Source organism: Gymnoscopelus microlampas, assembly GCF_963454915.1.
Source record: "Gymnoscopelus microlampas genome assembly, chromosome: 3".
In the NCBI taxonomy this organism is placed as follows: Eukaryota; Metazoa; Chordata; class Actinopteri; order Myctophiformes; family Myctophidae; genus Gymnoscopelus; species Gymnoscopelus microlampas.
This window is the reverse complement of record NC_139940.1, coordinates 1,685,144-1,702,643: the sequence shown is the minus strand read 5'-3', so window position 1 is coordinate 1,702,643 and position 17,500 is coordinate 1,685,144. Positions and strand designations below refer to the sequence as shown.

General features: G+C 39.4%; 1 protein-coding gene across 1 annotated transcript in view; it reads right to left on the bottom strand.

The window, feature by feature from the left end:
- LOC311042488 (NACHT, LRR and PYD domains-containing protein 3-like) overlaps positions 1-16,466 on the bottom strand; it is an 18,712-nt gene extending 2,246 nt beyond the window's left edge. Inside the window, exons 1-7 of the mRNA XM_084053248.1 lie at positions 16,357-16,466; positions 9,534-9,609; positions 8,537-8,750; positions 6,180-7,977; positions 5,912-6,082; positions 3,604-3,774; positions 3,243-3,416 (exon numbers count right to left, since the gene is read on the bottom strand). Coding sequence (XP_083909374.1) covers positions 3,243-3,416; positions 3,604-3,774; positions 5,912-6,082; positions 6,180-7,977; positions 8,537-8,750; positions 9,534-9,609; positions 16,357-16,424 — 2,672 coding nt within the window. The 5' untranslated portion in view covers positions 16,425-16,466. The remainder of the gene's footprint in view (positions 1-3,242; positions 3,417-3,603; positions 3,775-5,911; positions 6,083-6,179; positions 7,978-8,536; positions 8,751-9,533; positions 9,610-16,356) is intronic.
- Positions 16,467-17,500: the final 1,034 nt, after the last annotated feature.

Sequence of the window (17,500 nt, the reverse complement as noted above, 5' to 3'; positions counted from 1 at the left end):
ATATTCTCTATGATCATATAAACAATGATTGATAATGATTTTACACCATTAAACATCAAACAATACAGAACAGCATCACAGTATGATAGAGAACATTGTTCCTTCTCTAAACCTAGTAGATCATATAGACATCAAAGCTCATACTGTCTACTGTTCAGTGTACTGATATGACAGGATGTGAGAATCTACATACTGTATAAATGCACACAATCTCTGTCTGTGTGAGTTGTGCATATCTTGATGGACTTTAAGCTTAGTGTGTATCACTGAGGACCAGAGGGAGTGATGTTCTGAGAGGGAAGTCTGTCAGATCAGCTGTTGTCCAGAACCAAAAACCCACATATCTCTGTCTGTCTCTCTATGTCCCTTTATGACCATATATGGAGATCCCTGATGTAATCAACATGACGTCATAGTACTTACATCATAGACTGGCCTCCAAGTGGTTCTGCACTAAGTTACTATGACAACAGGTACAACAGGTATTATATAAGCGCGGGACATGCGTTCCTAACAACATCACACTAGTGCACTGGTTTGCTATAACACACACACACACACACACACACACACACACACACACACACACACACACACACACACACACACACACACACACACACACACACACACACACACACACACACACACACACACACACACACACACTTCTAGAGGGACACACACTCTTCATCCTAAATGGACGTTCTAGATGGCTCACCTCATAGGAACCATGGCGTAAAAAGTTGCCAAATTTGTCCAAAAATGTTTAGGCTCAAAACTGTATACATTCAATGTAACTATCCAGTAATCCATCCCACCCAAACGTGAGTCCTACACACCTCATCAAAAGTCATTTGAAATGAATTATTAGGCTAGTAGAAAGATATCAGACAAAGCACTACTACATTGTGATTGGATGGGCTGTTAGTCATGTTTGTTGCAGACACAGAGCTCAGGGTCTGACCACCTAGTATTCATTTATAATCAGAGGTCAGCTGGCAGAAGAGAGGTCAATCTGGAGGAGTGACACGCAAGTGCAATCCTATGGAAATAGTACGTTCTTCTTTGTCTCACGCTCACAGCCTCCTGCTGCCAGAGATGAATTGTCTAACTTATTTCTATGTGATGCCTGGTGTTTACACATGGTCTGAATAGACAGTAGACACTATGAACATTCACACACAGACCAAGTCTCTATGTGATGTCTGGTGTTTACACATGGTCTGAATAGACAGTAGACACTATGAACATTCACACACAGACCAAGTCTCTATGTGATGCCTGGTGTTTACACATGGTCTGAATAGACAGTAGACACTATGAACATTCACACACAGACCAAGTCTCTATGTGATGCCTGGTGTTTACACATGGTCTGAATAGACAGTAGACACTATGAACATTCACACACAGACCAAGTCTCTATGTGATGCCTGGTGTTTACACATGGTCTGAATAGACAGTAGACACTATGAACATTCACACACAGACCAAGTCTCTATGTGATGTCTGGTGTTTACACATGGTCTGAATAGACAGTAGACACTATGAACATTCACACACAGACCAAGTCTCTATAGGCGGATTTCCATATGCATGGCCTCACACCACACCACACCACACCACACCGACCACCACAGCAACGGTTTCCACTACAATGAAGTGGGTAGAGTGGGGTGTAAGTGGTACTAAACTGGTGCCTAAAAAGGACCTACTACTGGGTAGGTCTGAGCTGGGCCAAGCTGGGCCATAGCAGTGACGTATAAGGCTGCTGCTATTGATTGGTCAGCTCACAGCTGTGTCTGTCCACTCAGGTCTCTGTAAACTGTAAACAGTACGGGAGCAGTGTTGCCATGTCCACTTATTATAAGCGACATTGGGCTTATTTTTCTGTAAAGTTGCTTGTAAATATTGGTAGTACTTTTACTCCACTACAATTATCTGAAAAGTATTAGTTACTAGTTACTAGTTACTTTTCAGATATAAATTATTACATTATAAAACATACATTAACCACTTAAGCCCTATTTTATACCTAGGCTATTTGAAAATAGCCGATCTACAAGCTCACAACGCATCGCATTGCATCATTGTAGATCTGCTATTTTCAAACATTTTAGTACTTATCCTTTTGGTACCTTAAGTACATTTTGATACCAATAGTTTTTGTACTTTTACTCAAGTAATTCCAGACTTTCACTTGTAGAGTGCTTCTACATTGCAGTATTAATACTTTTACTTAAGTAAAACATTCGAGTACTTTTTCCACCACTGCTTGTTTCTAAAATGTAGTTGATTATTTGGGTCTTGTTTCCATATGTTGTTGAAACCAGTGGTTCTTAAACATTTTCATGTCAAGGACCCCCAAATTAATATGTATTTGTCAACATTATATATGTATATATATTTTTTTAATAGCAGATGCACACACTCACAATGCGTCGCATCGCTACGCGTTGTGAGTTTGTAGATCTGCTATTTTCAAATAGTCGCTTCTTTTGGGATTGTTTTCATAGACCTGATTGCTTATTTTTTCTGCTAAACCTGGCAACAATGAAAGCCGACGACACACGCTAATAATGTTTTTTATATAAGTGATGGTAACGTGTTTAGACACCACACAGGTCTTCCCAACAATAGCAAAGATTAAAGTCAGGGTGAACATGGCCAAATAAAAACTGAAGAGCCAAACGGGTGCAATACGTTAGTCCGACAGCGCATTCCTCCGACAGCGCAGTGCTCCGACATTAAACAGTAAACCCGAACCAAACCCGCACCCTAACCCTAACCGCACGCGGATGCCACATAGTCGGAGAAAAGGTCTGTCGGATTAACGCATGCCTCCCGAGCCAAACTAGCTCTGAGGAAGCACGCTAGCATTTAGGCTAACCCTGCAGCCTGAGGCTAGGTTGGTGTGTTAAAGAAAGGCGCGTTGATTTCCTTCGGGAGGGGAGGGGAGGGTGGGGATTCTGTGAGTGGGGACTTTTGTGCAATGGTAACGCAAGACATTTTGAAGCGGTGCGGTGCTGGTCAGGTCAATGCTGGACTGGACTGGTCTATGAGCTGTATGGAAAAACGGCTTATGTGATGCCTGGTGTTTACACATGGTCTGAATAGACAGTAGACACTATGAACATTCACACACAGACCAAGTCTCTATGTGATGTCTGGTGTTTACACATGGTCTGAATAGACAGTAGACACTATGAACATTCACACACAGACCAAGTCTCTCATACCTAAGAGTGTCCAGTCTATAGTGTGGATCCTTCACAACAGCAGAGAGCATCGCTTCTCCTGATTCTCCTGGATGATTGTACGTCAAGTTCAACTCTCTCAAATGGGAAGGGTTGGAGCGCAGAGCTGAGGTCAGAGAAGAACAGCCTTTCTGTGTGACCAGACATCCTGACAAACTACACACACACACACACACACACACACACACACACACACACACACACACACACACACACACACACACACACACACACACACACACACACACACACACATACAGTTTCACAATGTTACATTCTGTTCTATTGAATTTAGAAACGTATTTGGTTTTATTTAAACACAGTTGAACACAGTTATACTGACTTGAGGGTCTCCAGCATGCAGTGTGGACTCCCCAGTCCCACAGCCAGCAGGGTTACGCCAGAATCCTGAAGGTCATTGTTGCTCAGGTCCAACACTCTCAGATTAGATTTGGAGCTAAGAGCTAATGATAACTCCTGACAGCAACTCTCTGAAATGTTACAGCCACTCAGCCTGAAGAAACATTAGTGGTAAACCATTTATTAATTACATTTCAAGATCACATAATATAATAAATATTGCACGCGCACACACACACACCTCGCACACGCACGCGCTCACACACACGCACACACCTGGCCATTTGGGTGCCCTAGCATAATATATTTGTGGTGCCAGTCGTGTAGATCTACGCAAAGTGGTATATGTATTTTTGTTTTCCCTCACAGTGACACATTTCATTGTAGGCCTCTCTCACAGTGACACATTTCATTGTAGGCCTCTCTCGCAGTGACACATTTCATTGTAGGCCTCTCTCGCAGTGACACATTTCATTGTAGCACACCCGGATATGGAAATATCCGTATCCGGAGATTTTCGTTCCCATCCGCCGCCGCTCTAAAGCTTCCCCTAATCCGCCATTATCTCTGAGTTTTTTTTCTCCTCGTCGAACGCTGTTTAACAGAAACCGCGACAACTGCAAAATGGAATGTCGCCGATTGAAACGGTCTTCTCTGGGCCACTCACACAGCTACCCTGTGTGTCTACAAACAGTTTAACGCGCGATCCTAAGGTATTTAGCGAGGTCTGTGGCGACGTGAAAAAAACAACAATAAATCGCTGGCTCTGGTGAGTACATTATGATATTAAACTCTGGCATGGAATGTGTTAAAGGTTGGGTGAAGGATATTTTTTGGGTCAAAACTAAAAGTTTTTCGTTAAAAGGTTAACGCACTATATTGTGATAGTAGGCTAATCATTGCTATAGAGTGTGTGTTCAGTAACAGGGGTCTCCTTGTGTCTACAGCTATTTAATAAATACAACATACATTTTCAGGAAGCTGACAAAATCGGCCATTTATCAGCTTAATTTCTATAGTGTTCCAGTTCCAATTCTGTCATCACTCCCAATTCCACTGGTTGATCTGTATTCTCACTGAGTTCTCTATCCTGATTGGATAAAATTGGTATCCCGACCTGAAAATAAATGTTCTGCTTAATAAAGAGCTGGAGAGACGCAGAGACTCCAGTTACTAGACAAACACTCTAGCCTATCAGAGGTAGGTAGGGTACTATCAGAATATAGAGCTATTTAACACTTATTTTAACCAAATAAATCACTTACTCTACCTTTAAGTGGAATATTTTATATTCTTTATACATGAAACAATGTGTTTACTCACTTGTAGTGCTGGCCCATTAATTGGTAGGCTAATATTAAGTCTGTGTCACTCACTCTCACGCGCGCACATAGTCACACACAAACACACACACACACACACACACACACACACACACACACACACACACACACACACACACACACACACACACACACACACACACACACACACACACACACACACACACACACACACACACACAGTCTCGGGAGGAATCGTGCAAGCGTGCGATTCTTCACTAGTCCCAACCCTGTTTATCAGCCAGTTTTGTGCTCCAGACCAGTCCACTCCAGACACAACCATTCAGGCACGACAAACGCACACAGACCCACTCACTCACGAGTAAATACATGCATGTGTCGCGGGAGGATCAACATGTAGATCGTCTACTTTCACCCTTTTGATTTGTCCTAATGTTGGTGTTAACACTTTAACTGCCAGACGGTGCAGGGAGGAGTGGGGCCGCTTCAGCTCTGAGCAGATCCTCATGCATGTGACTTGAGGACGCACGCACGTCGTGATTATTTAGGTGGCCGCGGAGAAAATATCAGTAGGCTATAGGCTGCTTATCCATATTATTGCCTATAACTGTCTAATGCAATGGTGGCTAAGGTATTGTAGTTTTGTTTTAAATATTAATAAGCTTGGTTAAATGTGGTGTCCCCTCGGCATCTGGTACCCTACGCACATTGCTTGCTGTGCGTGTGCCTAGCGGCAGTACTGCGCATGCACACGCACAAGCACACACACACACACACACACACACACACACACACACACACACACACACACACACACACACACACACACACACACACACACACACACACACACACACACACACACAGCGCACGCACAATCGCGTGCACACATACAGTGCAAAGTTTCACTGAAGAACATTCTGATCCACTTGAATTTAGAAACGTAATTGGTTTTATTTAAACACAGTTGAACACAGTTATACTGACTTGAGGGTCTCCAGCATGCAGTGTGGACTCCCCAGTCCCACAGCCAGCAGGGTTACGCCAGAATCCTGAAGGTCATTGTTGCTCAGATCAACTTCTCTCAGACTAGAGCTGGAGCTGAGGACTGATGATAACTCCTTACAGCAACTCTCTGACAGGTTACAGCCACTTAGCCTGAATAAGCATTAGCGATAAAGCATTTTTTATTAGATTTTCTGTTAAAGAAAGATCATATAATATATTAAATACATCCAGTTATCAATGAACCTACAGAGCTTTATTGGAGGCTTTGAGGATGGGCAGCAGCCTTAGAAGAGCTTCCTCTGAAGCAGAGTATTTCTTCAGGTCAAACACGTCCAGCTCCTTTTCTGAAGACAGCAACATGAAGACCAGAGCTGACCACTGAGCAGGAGAGAGCTTGTCTGTGGAGAGACGTCCTGATGTCAGGTACTGTTGGATGTCCTCCTCTAGAGAATGATCATTCAGCTCATTCAGACAGTGGAACAGATTAATGCTTCTCTCTGGAGATGGATTGTCTCTGATCTTCTCCTTGATGTATTTGACTGTTTTATGATTGGTCTGGACGCTTTTTCCAGTCTGTATCAGTCTTTGTAGGAGTTTCTGATTGTTCTCCAAAGAGAGGCCCAGCAGGAAACGCAGGAACAAGTCCAAGTGTCCATTTGGACTCTGTAAGGCCTTGTCTACAGCACTTTGGTAGAGGTGATTTAACTTAGGTTTGTCTCTAAATAACTTGGGCCAGTTGGAGGTTGCTTGTGGTTTTGACAGTAGGTTGACGCCATCGTTGACGAAGGAGACAAAGACAAAAAGAGCAGCGAGAAACTCCTGAACACTAAGATGAACAAAGCAGAACACTGTGTCCTTGTACATACCATACTCTTCTTTAAAGATCTGTGTAAACATTCCAGAGTACACAGAGGCATCTGTGATATCAATGCCACACTCTCTCAGGTCTGCTTCATAGAAGATCAAGTTGCCTTTCTCTAGCTGTTCAAATGCCAGTTTTCCCAAAGACAGAATGACCTTGGTATTTTCTGGATTCTGGTCAGAGTGTGTTTGAGCTCCATCATGATATTTCACATTCTTCTGTTTGGACTGAACCAACATGAAGTGGAGGTACATCTCAGTCAGGTACTTTGGCAGCAATCCTTTCACATCCGTTCTCAAAATGTCCTCCAGAACGGTGGCAGTGATCAAACAGAAGACTGGGATGTGACACATGATGTGGAGGCTTTTGGTTTTCTTGACGTGTGTGATGATTGGGCGTGCTTGCTTCTCATCCCCGAATCTCTTGATGAAGTATTCCTCCTTCTGTGGATCGGTGAATCCTCTCACCTCTGTCACCCTGTCAACATAATCAGTTGGGATCTGATTGGCTGCTGCAGGTCGTGTAGTTATCCAGATGCGAGCAGAGGGAAGCAGGTTACCTTTGATCAGGTTTGTCAGCAAAACGTCCACCGAGGTTGGCTTTGTGACATCAGTTACAATCTCAGTGTTCTGGAAGAGAGGAAGCCTCAATTCATCTAATCCATCAAGGATGAACACAACTTGGAACTCTTTTAAGCTGCAGATCCCTCGTTTCATGATTCCACCAAAGAAGTGATGCAGAAGTCCTACCAAGCTGTACTTCTTCTCTTTTATCAGATTCAGCTCTCGGAAAGTGAGGGGAAACATGAAGTGGATTTTCTGGTTGGCTTTGTCTTCTGCCCAGTCCAGAGCATACTTCTGAGCTAACACTGTTTTACCAATGCCGGCCACTCCCTTTGTCATCACTGTTCTGATTGGTCCATCTTGTCCAGGTAAGGGTTTAAAGATGTCTTCACATTTGATTGGTGTCTCTGGTCTCACTGGTTTCCTGGATGCTGTTTCAATCTGTCTGACTTCATGTTCTTTATTGACCTCTCCACTGCCTCCCTCTGTGATGTAGAGCTCTGTGAAGATCTGATTCAGACGTGTTGGGTTTCCTTCTTTAGCAATCCACTCTGACACATTCTTACACTTCTTCCTCAGATTAGATTTGAGTTGTTGTTGACTGACAGGAGCAAGAGTTTCTAAATGACCAAAGAATGGAAGACACCAGTGAGTATATAATTTAATATAAAAGCAACTGCCCAGATAGTAATAAAAAACTTGCCATTAGAAGATATTTATCTTTATTACTGTTGTAATGTTGCTGTTAGAAAAGTATTGTGGACCTTATCATTCTTGCATTTGGCTGCTTATATCCGTATGACTAGTGACAATAAAATCCTCTTGATTTTAGATTCTTGGTGTGTCTACTACACTCACTACACTTCTGATACACAATATTTATCCATTACAATGCATGTGTGGAAGGGTAATGTAATTAGTCTTTTATATTAGAAGTTTTATTTGGATATTAAATAAAGTAACATGTTACAAGTTAGTTATAGTATAGAATCATAGAGATCTGCTTGGAGATATGTTTACATTGACCACAGAGTTGTCGAAATGTATTATTTTGCTTCAATTTCCCTCCATCATGTTAAATTATGTATAATTACTTCATACTGCTCATGTTAAAGGTGTGAATAAAGACTTTCTTACTGCTCTCCATCATGTTAAAGGTATGAATAAAGACTTTCTTACTGATCTCCAGGATGTCAGCCAGCTTCCCCTGCTTCAGACTCCTCAGGAGGTGCAGTGTGATCTTCAGAGCTCCCTCTGTGATGCTTCTCCTCTCCTCCTCATCCTCACCCTCCTCCCTCTGACTCTCTAAGCATTCTGGGTAATCTGTTGTCAGAACCCTCTGGAACCCCTTCATCTCTTTCTTCACTAATGTTACCAGATTCTCTTCAAGCAGCTGAAACACATAATAATATAATAACGTTTAAATTAACAATATTGAATTGATTGATTGGTTGGGGCAGACCAAACACCAGATGGGGGGATTATATCTCCATGCTGGCCATGGAACGCCTCAGGATCCCCCAGTATGAAGTGACTAATGTTGTCTGAGTTACTTATTGAGTATATATGCGTTTCAAAACTGTGTTTTGGAACGCTGAGGAAGACCGACGTGCCGAAACGCGTCCGTTTTTCTAGATAGACTGTCTGCTGCGGCTGTTCACCCTAAAGAAATAAATCAAGAATATAACTGAAGAGAGTGCGGATGTTCCTTTATTATATGAATTGATTTAAAGTCCATCACTTTTAATTACACTGGGTAACAGTGTACTGGTCATTTTCACAGTGTCATGGAAGAAAGGTCTTGGTAATGTAATATCTCCCTAAAGAAAACTGATGTCCTTGTGATGAAGGTGAATTGTCATCAAACAATAAATACCAAACCTCAAACACACTTTGAGTGTTTAAAATGATATATAATATAATTATAAAAAGTTCATTTATGAACTAGTCCTATGAGAAGTGTTCCTCATTGTAAAACCCAGTTCATAAGACTGGCTCAGAGAACAATGGCAAAAGTCAAATAAAGTTATAATAGATGTTCAGGCATTTCAGTCTCCATGGACAAATATGGTTCATGTGGGATCAAATGCTTTGGTGGACACACAGCCTACGTGTCTCTATTGTGATCAGCTCATCATGTTATTTGTAGATGAAGTAAAGATTTACATTGACATACCTTAAATATGGAGTCCAGCTCTGTTTGATGTTCCTGAGCTGACTGACCACTGGGACCCTGAGATATCTGCTGGTCTCTGTGGAGGACACACACACACACACACACACACACACACACACACACACACACACACACACACACACACACACACACACACACACACACACACACACACACACGCACACACACGCACACGCACACGCACACACACACTTTATTTAAATAAAAGTTTAATGTGTGACTAGCTGATGAATAAATGTATAAATAAATTACTTGATTTTAAAACACAAGTCAAGTCAAATTAGCCACATTTCAACAAGATAGATTAAGCTGGTAAATAAATATTATATATAAATATTATTGACTAAAATGAAAAAGTCATGACCCTCCTCTGTTTTCCTCCAGTAGACACCAGAGGCTCAGAGTCATTAAGTCATTAAAAGTCGGCCAGTATTTTCAAAGCGGACATTATAATTATCTGTGGTTTATAACGTTGTTCAATATGTCACAATGTGATGCATTAATACATTATAATTATCTGTGGTTTATAACATTGTTCAATATGTCACAATGTGATGCATTAATACATTATAATTATCTGTGGTTTATAACGTTGTTCTATATGTCACAATGTGATGCATTAATACATTATAATTATCTGTGGTTTACAACGTTGTTCAATATGTCACAATGTGATGCATTAATACATTATAATTATCTGTGGTTTATAACGTTGTTCAATATGTCACAATGTGATGCATTAATAGAAGGTCTGCTATGGAAAGGTAGAGGGTCATATTCCACTTGAAGGGTCCATTTGGTTACAAGTTTTACTGTACACTGTGATGTGTCATTATCTTACAGCTGTGACAACCATAAGTTAAAATCCTATGTTGTATACTATAATCAGCAGTGTTGTAAAGTTGTAATGCACTGTAAAAGGATTTATGTTATCACAATATGTAGGCTAGGCCTAAACCATTCATTTATTTTATTAACGGCAAGACATTTAAAATGTAATGAATAAGTTCATAACATGTATTTAGATTTTTTTTTAAATGGTGGGGAAAGGGTAAAAGTAAAAGAAATCTCAAATTGCAAATAAAATCCCAAAAGCAAACATGAACATTAAACACATTTCACAAGATAGATTCCATAGTTATGTACTGTCCGTTGAACACAATAAAATAAAGGCCTTATTAATTTGTGAGTTAGATATTAAACTTTATGATTATATGAGCTGTTTAAACATGTTCAGTATCAAAGTCTAACAACATCAGGGTGATTTCAGGCCAATGCAACATGATAACAGAGACAGTAGAGGTCAGGTGGTTTTACTGGTTGTAAATCTATCTGTAAATGTGTGTGTGTGTGTGTGTGTGTGTGTGTGTGTGTGTGTGTGTGTGTGTGTGTGTGTGTGTGTGTGTGTGTGTGTGTGTGTGTGTGTGTGTGTGTGTGTGTGTGTGTGTGTGTGTGTGTGTGTGTGAACTGAACTGAATGGATTTATATTATTATATTATGTATATTATATGTATACAGTGCCACTTCAAAACTTCACACGTTACTATTCTTTCCCTGAAAGTGCCCTGAAAATGCATCTCCCCCCCCTGTTCTGACCTTAAAAATGCACTGTTTTCTTTGTTTATTTTTTTTATAATTTTTATCCCACGATTTTGTAACCCACATTTTTTCACCCAGTGCCAATTGCCTATGTAATCCTGGGCACTACCTACCCTCTGCCAGCCTAGGGAGAGCCCAAGCTGAAGCTCATGCCTCCTTCAATGCATGAGGAGCAAGCAGGCCGCTTCTTATCACCCGACAGGGGGGAGTTTCCCTGGTTGGACATAGCGCGTGGAAGGAACACGTTATTCCAACCAGTTCCCTTCTCCTCCATCAGGCGCCCCGGCTGACCAGGGGGAGGCAGTATAGTGACCAGGATTACTACATGTTTTTGTGAGGGTATTAACTACCCTAGGAGACACGGGGAGAACATGCAAACTCCACACAGAGTAGGAAAATGCACTGTTTTGCCCCTGAAAAGAAGTTGTCACTACACACCCCCGTTTTTCCCTTCAACAGACATCCATATACATGAGAACAAAAGAATGTGTGTTGAAGAAGGTGTCAGACTCATTATGAGGCAAAAGGTGATTTGAAGAGGTCCTTGACCAGTTGCTCAAATTAATTAGCATCATAAAAGCAGTGATCATCAAAATAATTCAGCATTTTAAATGCCCTTCTTTGTCCCTCTTATTGCCCTGGGAATCCCCTGAAAATTTACTGTCTTGCCGATGGCAGGACATTTGAAGTTTATACTATATGGTGACAAGGAAAGCTATCTTGTCTTCCTGATGCAGATCACACTGTCTCTCAAACAATATTCAAACATTATGCAGTTGATGAGGATATACAGTAATCACCTCTTCAGTCAAAGCCAGAATCCTTCCAACTAGTCTCAATCTTTCTCTGTACAATTGAATTGTACAGGATGATTTATCTGTATAATTGAATGCCTGTAAAACAGGGTGTATCATTGGTGACTGTATCATCAACCACCTCATGTTCGCAGATGACTTGAATGATGACACTGAAAGAGTGCAAGGAGACCAAATATCTAGGTCATGTTATAACAAATGACCTATCTGATGACAGAGATATTTTTAGACAGCGCCGTAAACTATATGCCCAAGCCAACATGCTTGTTCGCAAATTCAATTTCTGCTCAGTTCCAGTGAAAATCTCACTTTTTAAAGCTTACTGCACTGCGCTATACAAAAGGGCAGTCTGCAAAAAAAAGGGAAGTCTGCTACAAAAAGGGCAGTCTGCAAAAAATGACAGTGGCCTATAACGACTGCATGAGGCTACTGCTCAAAGCCCCAAGATGCTGTAGTGCCAGTCAAATGTTTGTAGAAATAAATGTACCCACTTGCCCTGCTGTATTACGAAACCTTATGTACAGATTTATGTACAGGTTAACAGACTCTGTGAACAGCATTATTGTATCACTCTCTAATCCTGCCAAGAGCTCTGTTAGGCTGTCATCTAAGCTATGGAGACACTGGCGCTCTAGCCTGTAGGCCTATGTGCAGAGATAAGGCTGAAAGTCCTGCCTTGTTTGTATATGCCTTGTTGATTTATTGTTTTGTTTTGTTTTTGTTTTGTTGTTTTTATATGTTTTAAGTGTGCTTCACTATGGACCCCCCTGTGTGTGTCTTGAATAAAGATTGAATTGAATCTGTGCTACCCTACCACATTTCCTCCTCATTGTCTGCACCATGACCATAATCCAGTTACTGAAACTCTGTCACATATTCTGAATGGCTGCTATATAAGGGAATGTACATTTTAGCATGACAGAATTGTTGATTTATTAGCTAAAGACATCCAGACATCTGATATTTTTCATCATCTGTCAAAATGTACAAGCACTTGTGTTTCAACTGCCACGTTCAAACTGTGCAGTAATGAAAATAATACATGTTCAGATGTCACAGCGAATACACCAGATGCTGTTGTTGATGAGGACAGTAGAGAAGTGAGAAGTGCGATGGACATTGAACCACAGTCTGGAAGAGGCATCCCTTACTAAGATGCTAAAGTACCAACATCTTAATGATGCTATTAAACAGCTTGGTTACAAATGTAAAAATAAAAAAGTGCCCCTTTTCTAGAGTTCACTACTTTTCATAATGGACACTGCTCTGGTTAAAGGATGTGATATTTTGAGAGATGTTTTGAGATACTCAAAATAAGATGTATGGTGATAATACAGTGTGAAACCTGTATTATAATTTAACAATGCAGGTTTTATTTTGAAGTTTGCATACAGGAAGTCTGTCCTATTCTATTTTTAATTTTAATTATTTTTAGAAAGGAAAATGTTTCTTCAGTTATTGTACACTGTATATGTGTGTTAAAGTATGTTAAAGTATGTGATTCAAATCTGTGTAATTATGAATACCACCTGGACTGAAATGAAAAAGACATGAATGAGATTCCTCTGTTTTCCTCCAGTAGACACCAGAGGCTCAGAGTCATTAAGTTATAAGTCATAAAACGTCGGCCAGTATTTTCAAAGCAGACATTATGATCTGTGGTTTATAACGTTGTTCAATATGTCACAATGTGATGCATTAATACATTATAATTATCAGTGGTTTATAACGTTGTTCAATATGTCACAATGTGATGCATTAATACATTATAATTATCTGTGGTTTATAACGTTGTTCAATATGTCACAATGTGATGCATTAATACATTATAATTATCTGTGGTTTATAACGTTGTTCAATATGTCACAATGTGATGCATTAATACATTATAATTATCAGTGGTTTATAACGTTGTTCAATATGTCACAATGTGATGCATTAATACATTATAATTATCTGTGGTTTACAACGTTGTTCAATATGTCACAATGTGATGCATTAATACATTATAATTATCTGTGGTTTATAATGTTGTTCAATATGTCACAATGTGATGCATTAATACATTATAATTATCTGTGGTTTATAACGTTGTTCAATATGTCACAATGTGATGCATTAATACATTATAATTATCTGTGGTTTATAACGTTGTTCAATATGTCACAATGTGATGCATTAATACATTATAATTATCTGTGGTTTACAACGTTGTTCAATATGTCACAATGTGATGCATTAATACATTATAATTATCTGTGGTTTATAATGTTGTTCAATATGTCACAATGTGATGCATTAATACATTATAATTATCTGTGGTTTATAACGTTGTTCAATATGTCACAATGTGATGCATTAATACATTATAATTATCTGTGGTTTATAACGTTGTTCAATATGTCACAATGTGATGCATTAATACATTATAATTATCTGTGGTTTACAACGTTGTTCAATATGTCACAATGTGATGCATTAATACATTATAATTATCTGTGGTTTATAATGTTGTTCAATATGTCACAATGTGATGCATTAATACATTATAATTATCTGTGGTTTATAACGTTGTTCAATATGTCACAATGTGATGCATTAATACATTATAATTATCTGTGGTTTATAATGTTGTTCAATATGTCACAATGTGATGCATTAATACATTATAATTATCTGTGGTTTATAACGTTGTTCAATATGTCACAATGTGATGCATTAATACATTATAATTATCTGTGGTTTATAACGTTGTTCAATATGTCACAATGTGATGCATTAATACATTATAATTATCTGTGGTTTATAACGTTGTTCAATATGTCACAATGTGATGCATTAATACATTATAATTATCTGTGGTTTATAACGTTGTTCAATATGTCACAATGTGATGCATTAATAGAAGGTCTGCTATGGAAAGGTAGAGGGTCAGATTCCACTTCAAGGGTCCATTTGGTTACATGTTTTACTCTCTTAGAGTTAAATTAACACTGATGTTTTTACTGTATACGCTGACGTGGCTTATACTATGTCTTACAACTGTGAGAACCATATATTATATACAAAGTAATACAATATACAAAATGATATGTTGTATATTATAATCAGCAGTGTTGTAAAGTTGTAATGCACTGCAAAAGGATTTATGTTTTGTTATATGTAGGCTAGGCCTAAACCATTCATTTATTTAGTTTTACAACATTTAGTTTAATGTTAAGACATTTATGTTTGGAGGAGAGTGATTATACACACATGTTAAAAACACTTTATAAATAAGAAAGGAGTTCATAATATGTATTTAGATTAAATAAAAACATTCGGAGGGAAAAGGTTAAAAGTACAAACATCTAAAAATAAAAACTCTCAAAAGAAAAAGCCCAAACAGTACATTTACATGGCATCTATATTGAACATTAGACACATTTCACAAGATAGATTTCATAATACGTAGGCTTACTGTCTGTTGAAACAATAAAATAAAGTGCATCTTAAAATATGAGTTAGATATTAAACGTTATGATTATATGAGCTGTTTAAACATGTTCAGTATCAAAGTCTAACAACATCAGAGTGATTTCAGGCCAATGCAACATGATAACAGAGACAGTAGAGGTCAGGTGGTTTTACTGGTTGTATATCTATCTGTAAATGCACAAAATGTGTGTCTGTGCACGCACGCACACATACCTGTGTGTGTGTGTGTGTGTGTGTGTGTGTGTGTGTGTGTGTGTGTGTGTGTGTGTGTGTGTGTGTGTGTGTGTGTGTGTGTGTGTGTGTGTGTGTGTGTGTGTGTGTGTGTGCAGGCACGTGCACACATAGACATGAAAGGGGGCTCGAGCCCCTGCTCTTACCCATCAGTAAAAAAGTGCTCTCTCCAGAATGGAAAAAAAGAAGGATATAAAAAAAGAAATTTCAACTGGCCCTAGCGGCCTAACGGTAAGGCAGACGTAAATGTCAGTAGATGTGTTGGATGCAACTTAAAGTGAACTTTACTCAGGTATTTAGTTTGTCGCCGTACGACCTTCTATTAGCCCATGTTATTAAAGAAAAAACAAACTCTCAATCGAAACTCAAACGAAAATTGGCGATCGGAAACCGGCAAAAGTGGCCGTTTTCAAGATGTTTTGGTCATTATCTCTGGCGCTGAAGGTCCAATCTGCTCAGTTCAAAGCTTTTTGGGAGCTTGACTTTGAGGACATTAAGCACACAATGATACCTTTTCGGATTTTTGGGGGTTTCAGGCCTAAAAGTATGGAAATTATTCATTAAAAAGTGTGGGGGGGGGGCTGGGGGGACTGCACATCCAGTGTGACTTCTGACATTTGATCGGTAGAGTTTAATAAAACGAAATCATGTCTTTTTTTCTGTTAGTTTAACATTCTAACCTCTGATCAGTAGAATGGTGTCCATCTTTGAAGTCAATACGTCCTCCCTTGGAGCGGTCACTCTTCATGGAGACACAGCTGGGTTCAGGAGACTCTGCTCTCTGCTGATCAACCCTGACAGGAAGATAAGGAACCGTTCAGTGTTTAGAATGATCACTGGAGGATTTTAAAGTTCTCTGAAATAAAAAGACCAGACCCTCCTGATGACATAAATATATTTATCTTGAAACATCACAAGTGAGGGTCATGCACTGACACAGTGAAATGGTTTTATTTCCTAAAAATTAAATCCAGACAAAATCTTGCTTTTAATATTTTTTTTCTTCTGTTCTCATTCCATCAGCATCAAGACTGTTTCAGTAAAAATCATAATTCCTGTAGATACTAGTCAGAATTCATAATACGACTTATTGTGATAATACAGTGTGAAACTAGCATTATAATTTGTCAATGCAGGTTTTATTTTAAAGTCTCTCTTAATGGAAGTTGGCCAACAGCTTTTACATGCATTACCAAAATGTTATTTAACTTTTCTTGTTTTTAAGGCACAGGTGTGTGTGTGTGTGTGTGTGTGTGTGTGTGTGTGTGTGTGTGTGTGTGTGTGTGTGTGTGTGTGTGTGTGTGTGTGTGTGTGTGTGTGTGCGCGCGCGCGCGCGCACACACACACATACATAACCCGGCCTCTCTCCCCATCCAGCTATGTCTACCCCTCATTAAACTTTATGATTATACAGCATGAACTGTTTCAACATGTTCCGTATCAAAGTGTAATAACATCAGGATGATAGCAGACCAACACAACACAATGACAATCAAGAGACATTAGAGGTCAGGTGGTTTTATTATGTCTATTAAATATTGAACATTAACTATTATTATAATCTACAGTACGTCTCATACCACTCATAGACTCCAAGCTGACCAAACATCAAAGCTGGTTTCTGCCCTGGCCGCTCGCATACTGGACAGTAGCTCCTTTACTATGTTTCATCCGTTTCAATTAAAACAGGCCTCCAGATCATTAAGGCCGCCCCTGGTACTGGACAGCTACTAATCTTTACCAACACATTGAGGATGGTTTGAATGTAAACTAATAACTAAAGCATCTTTTTATAGATGTCTCTGCTGCCTATGACACAGCACT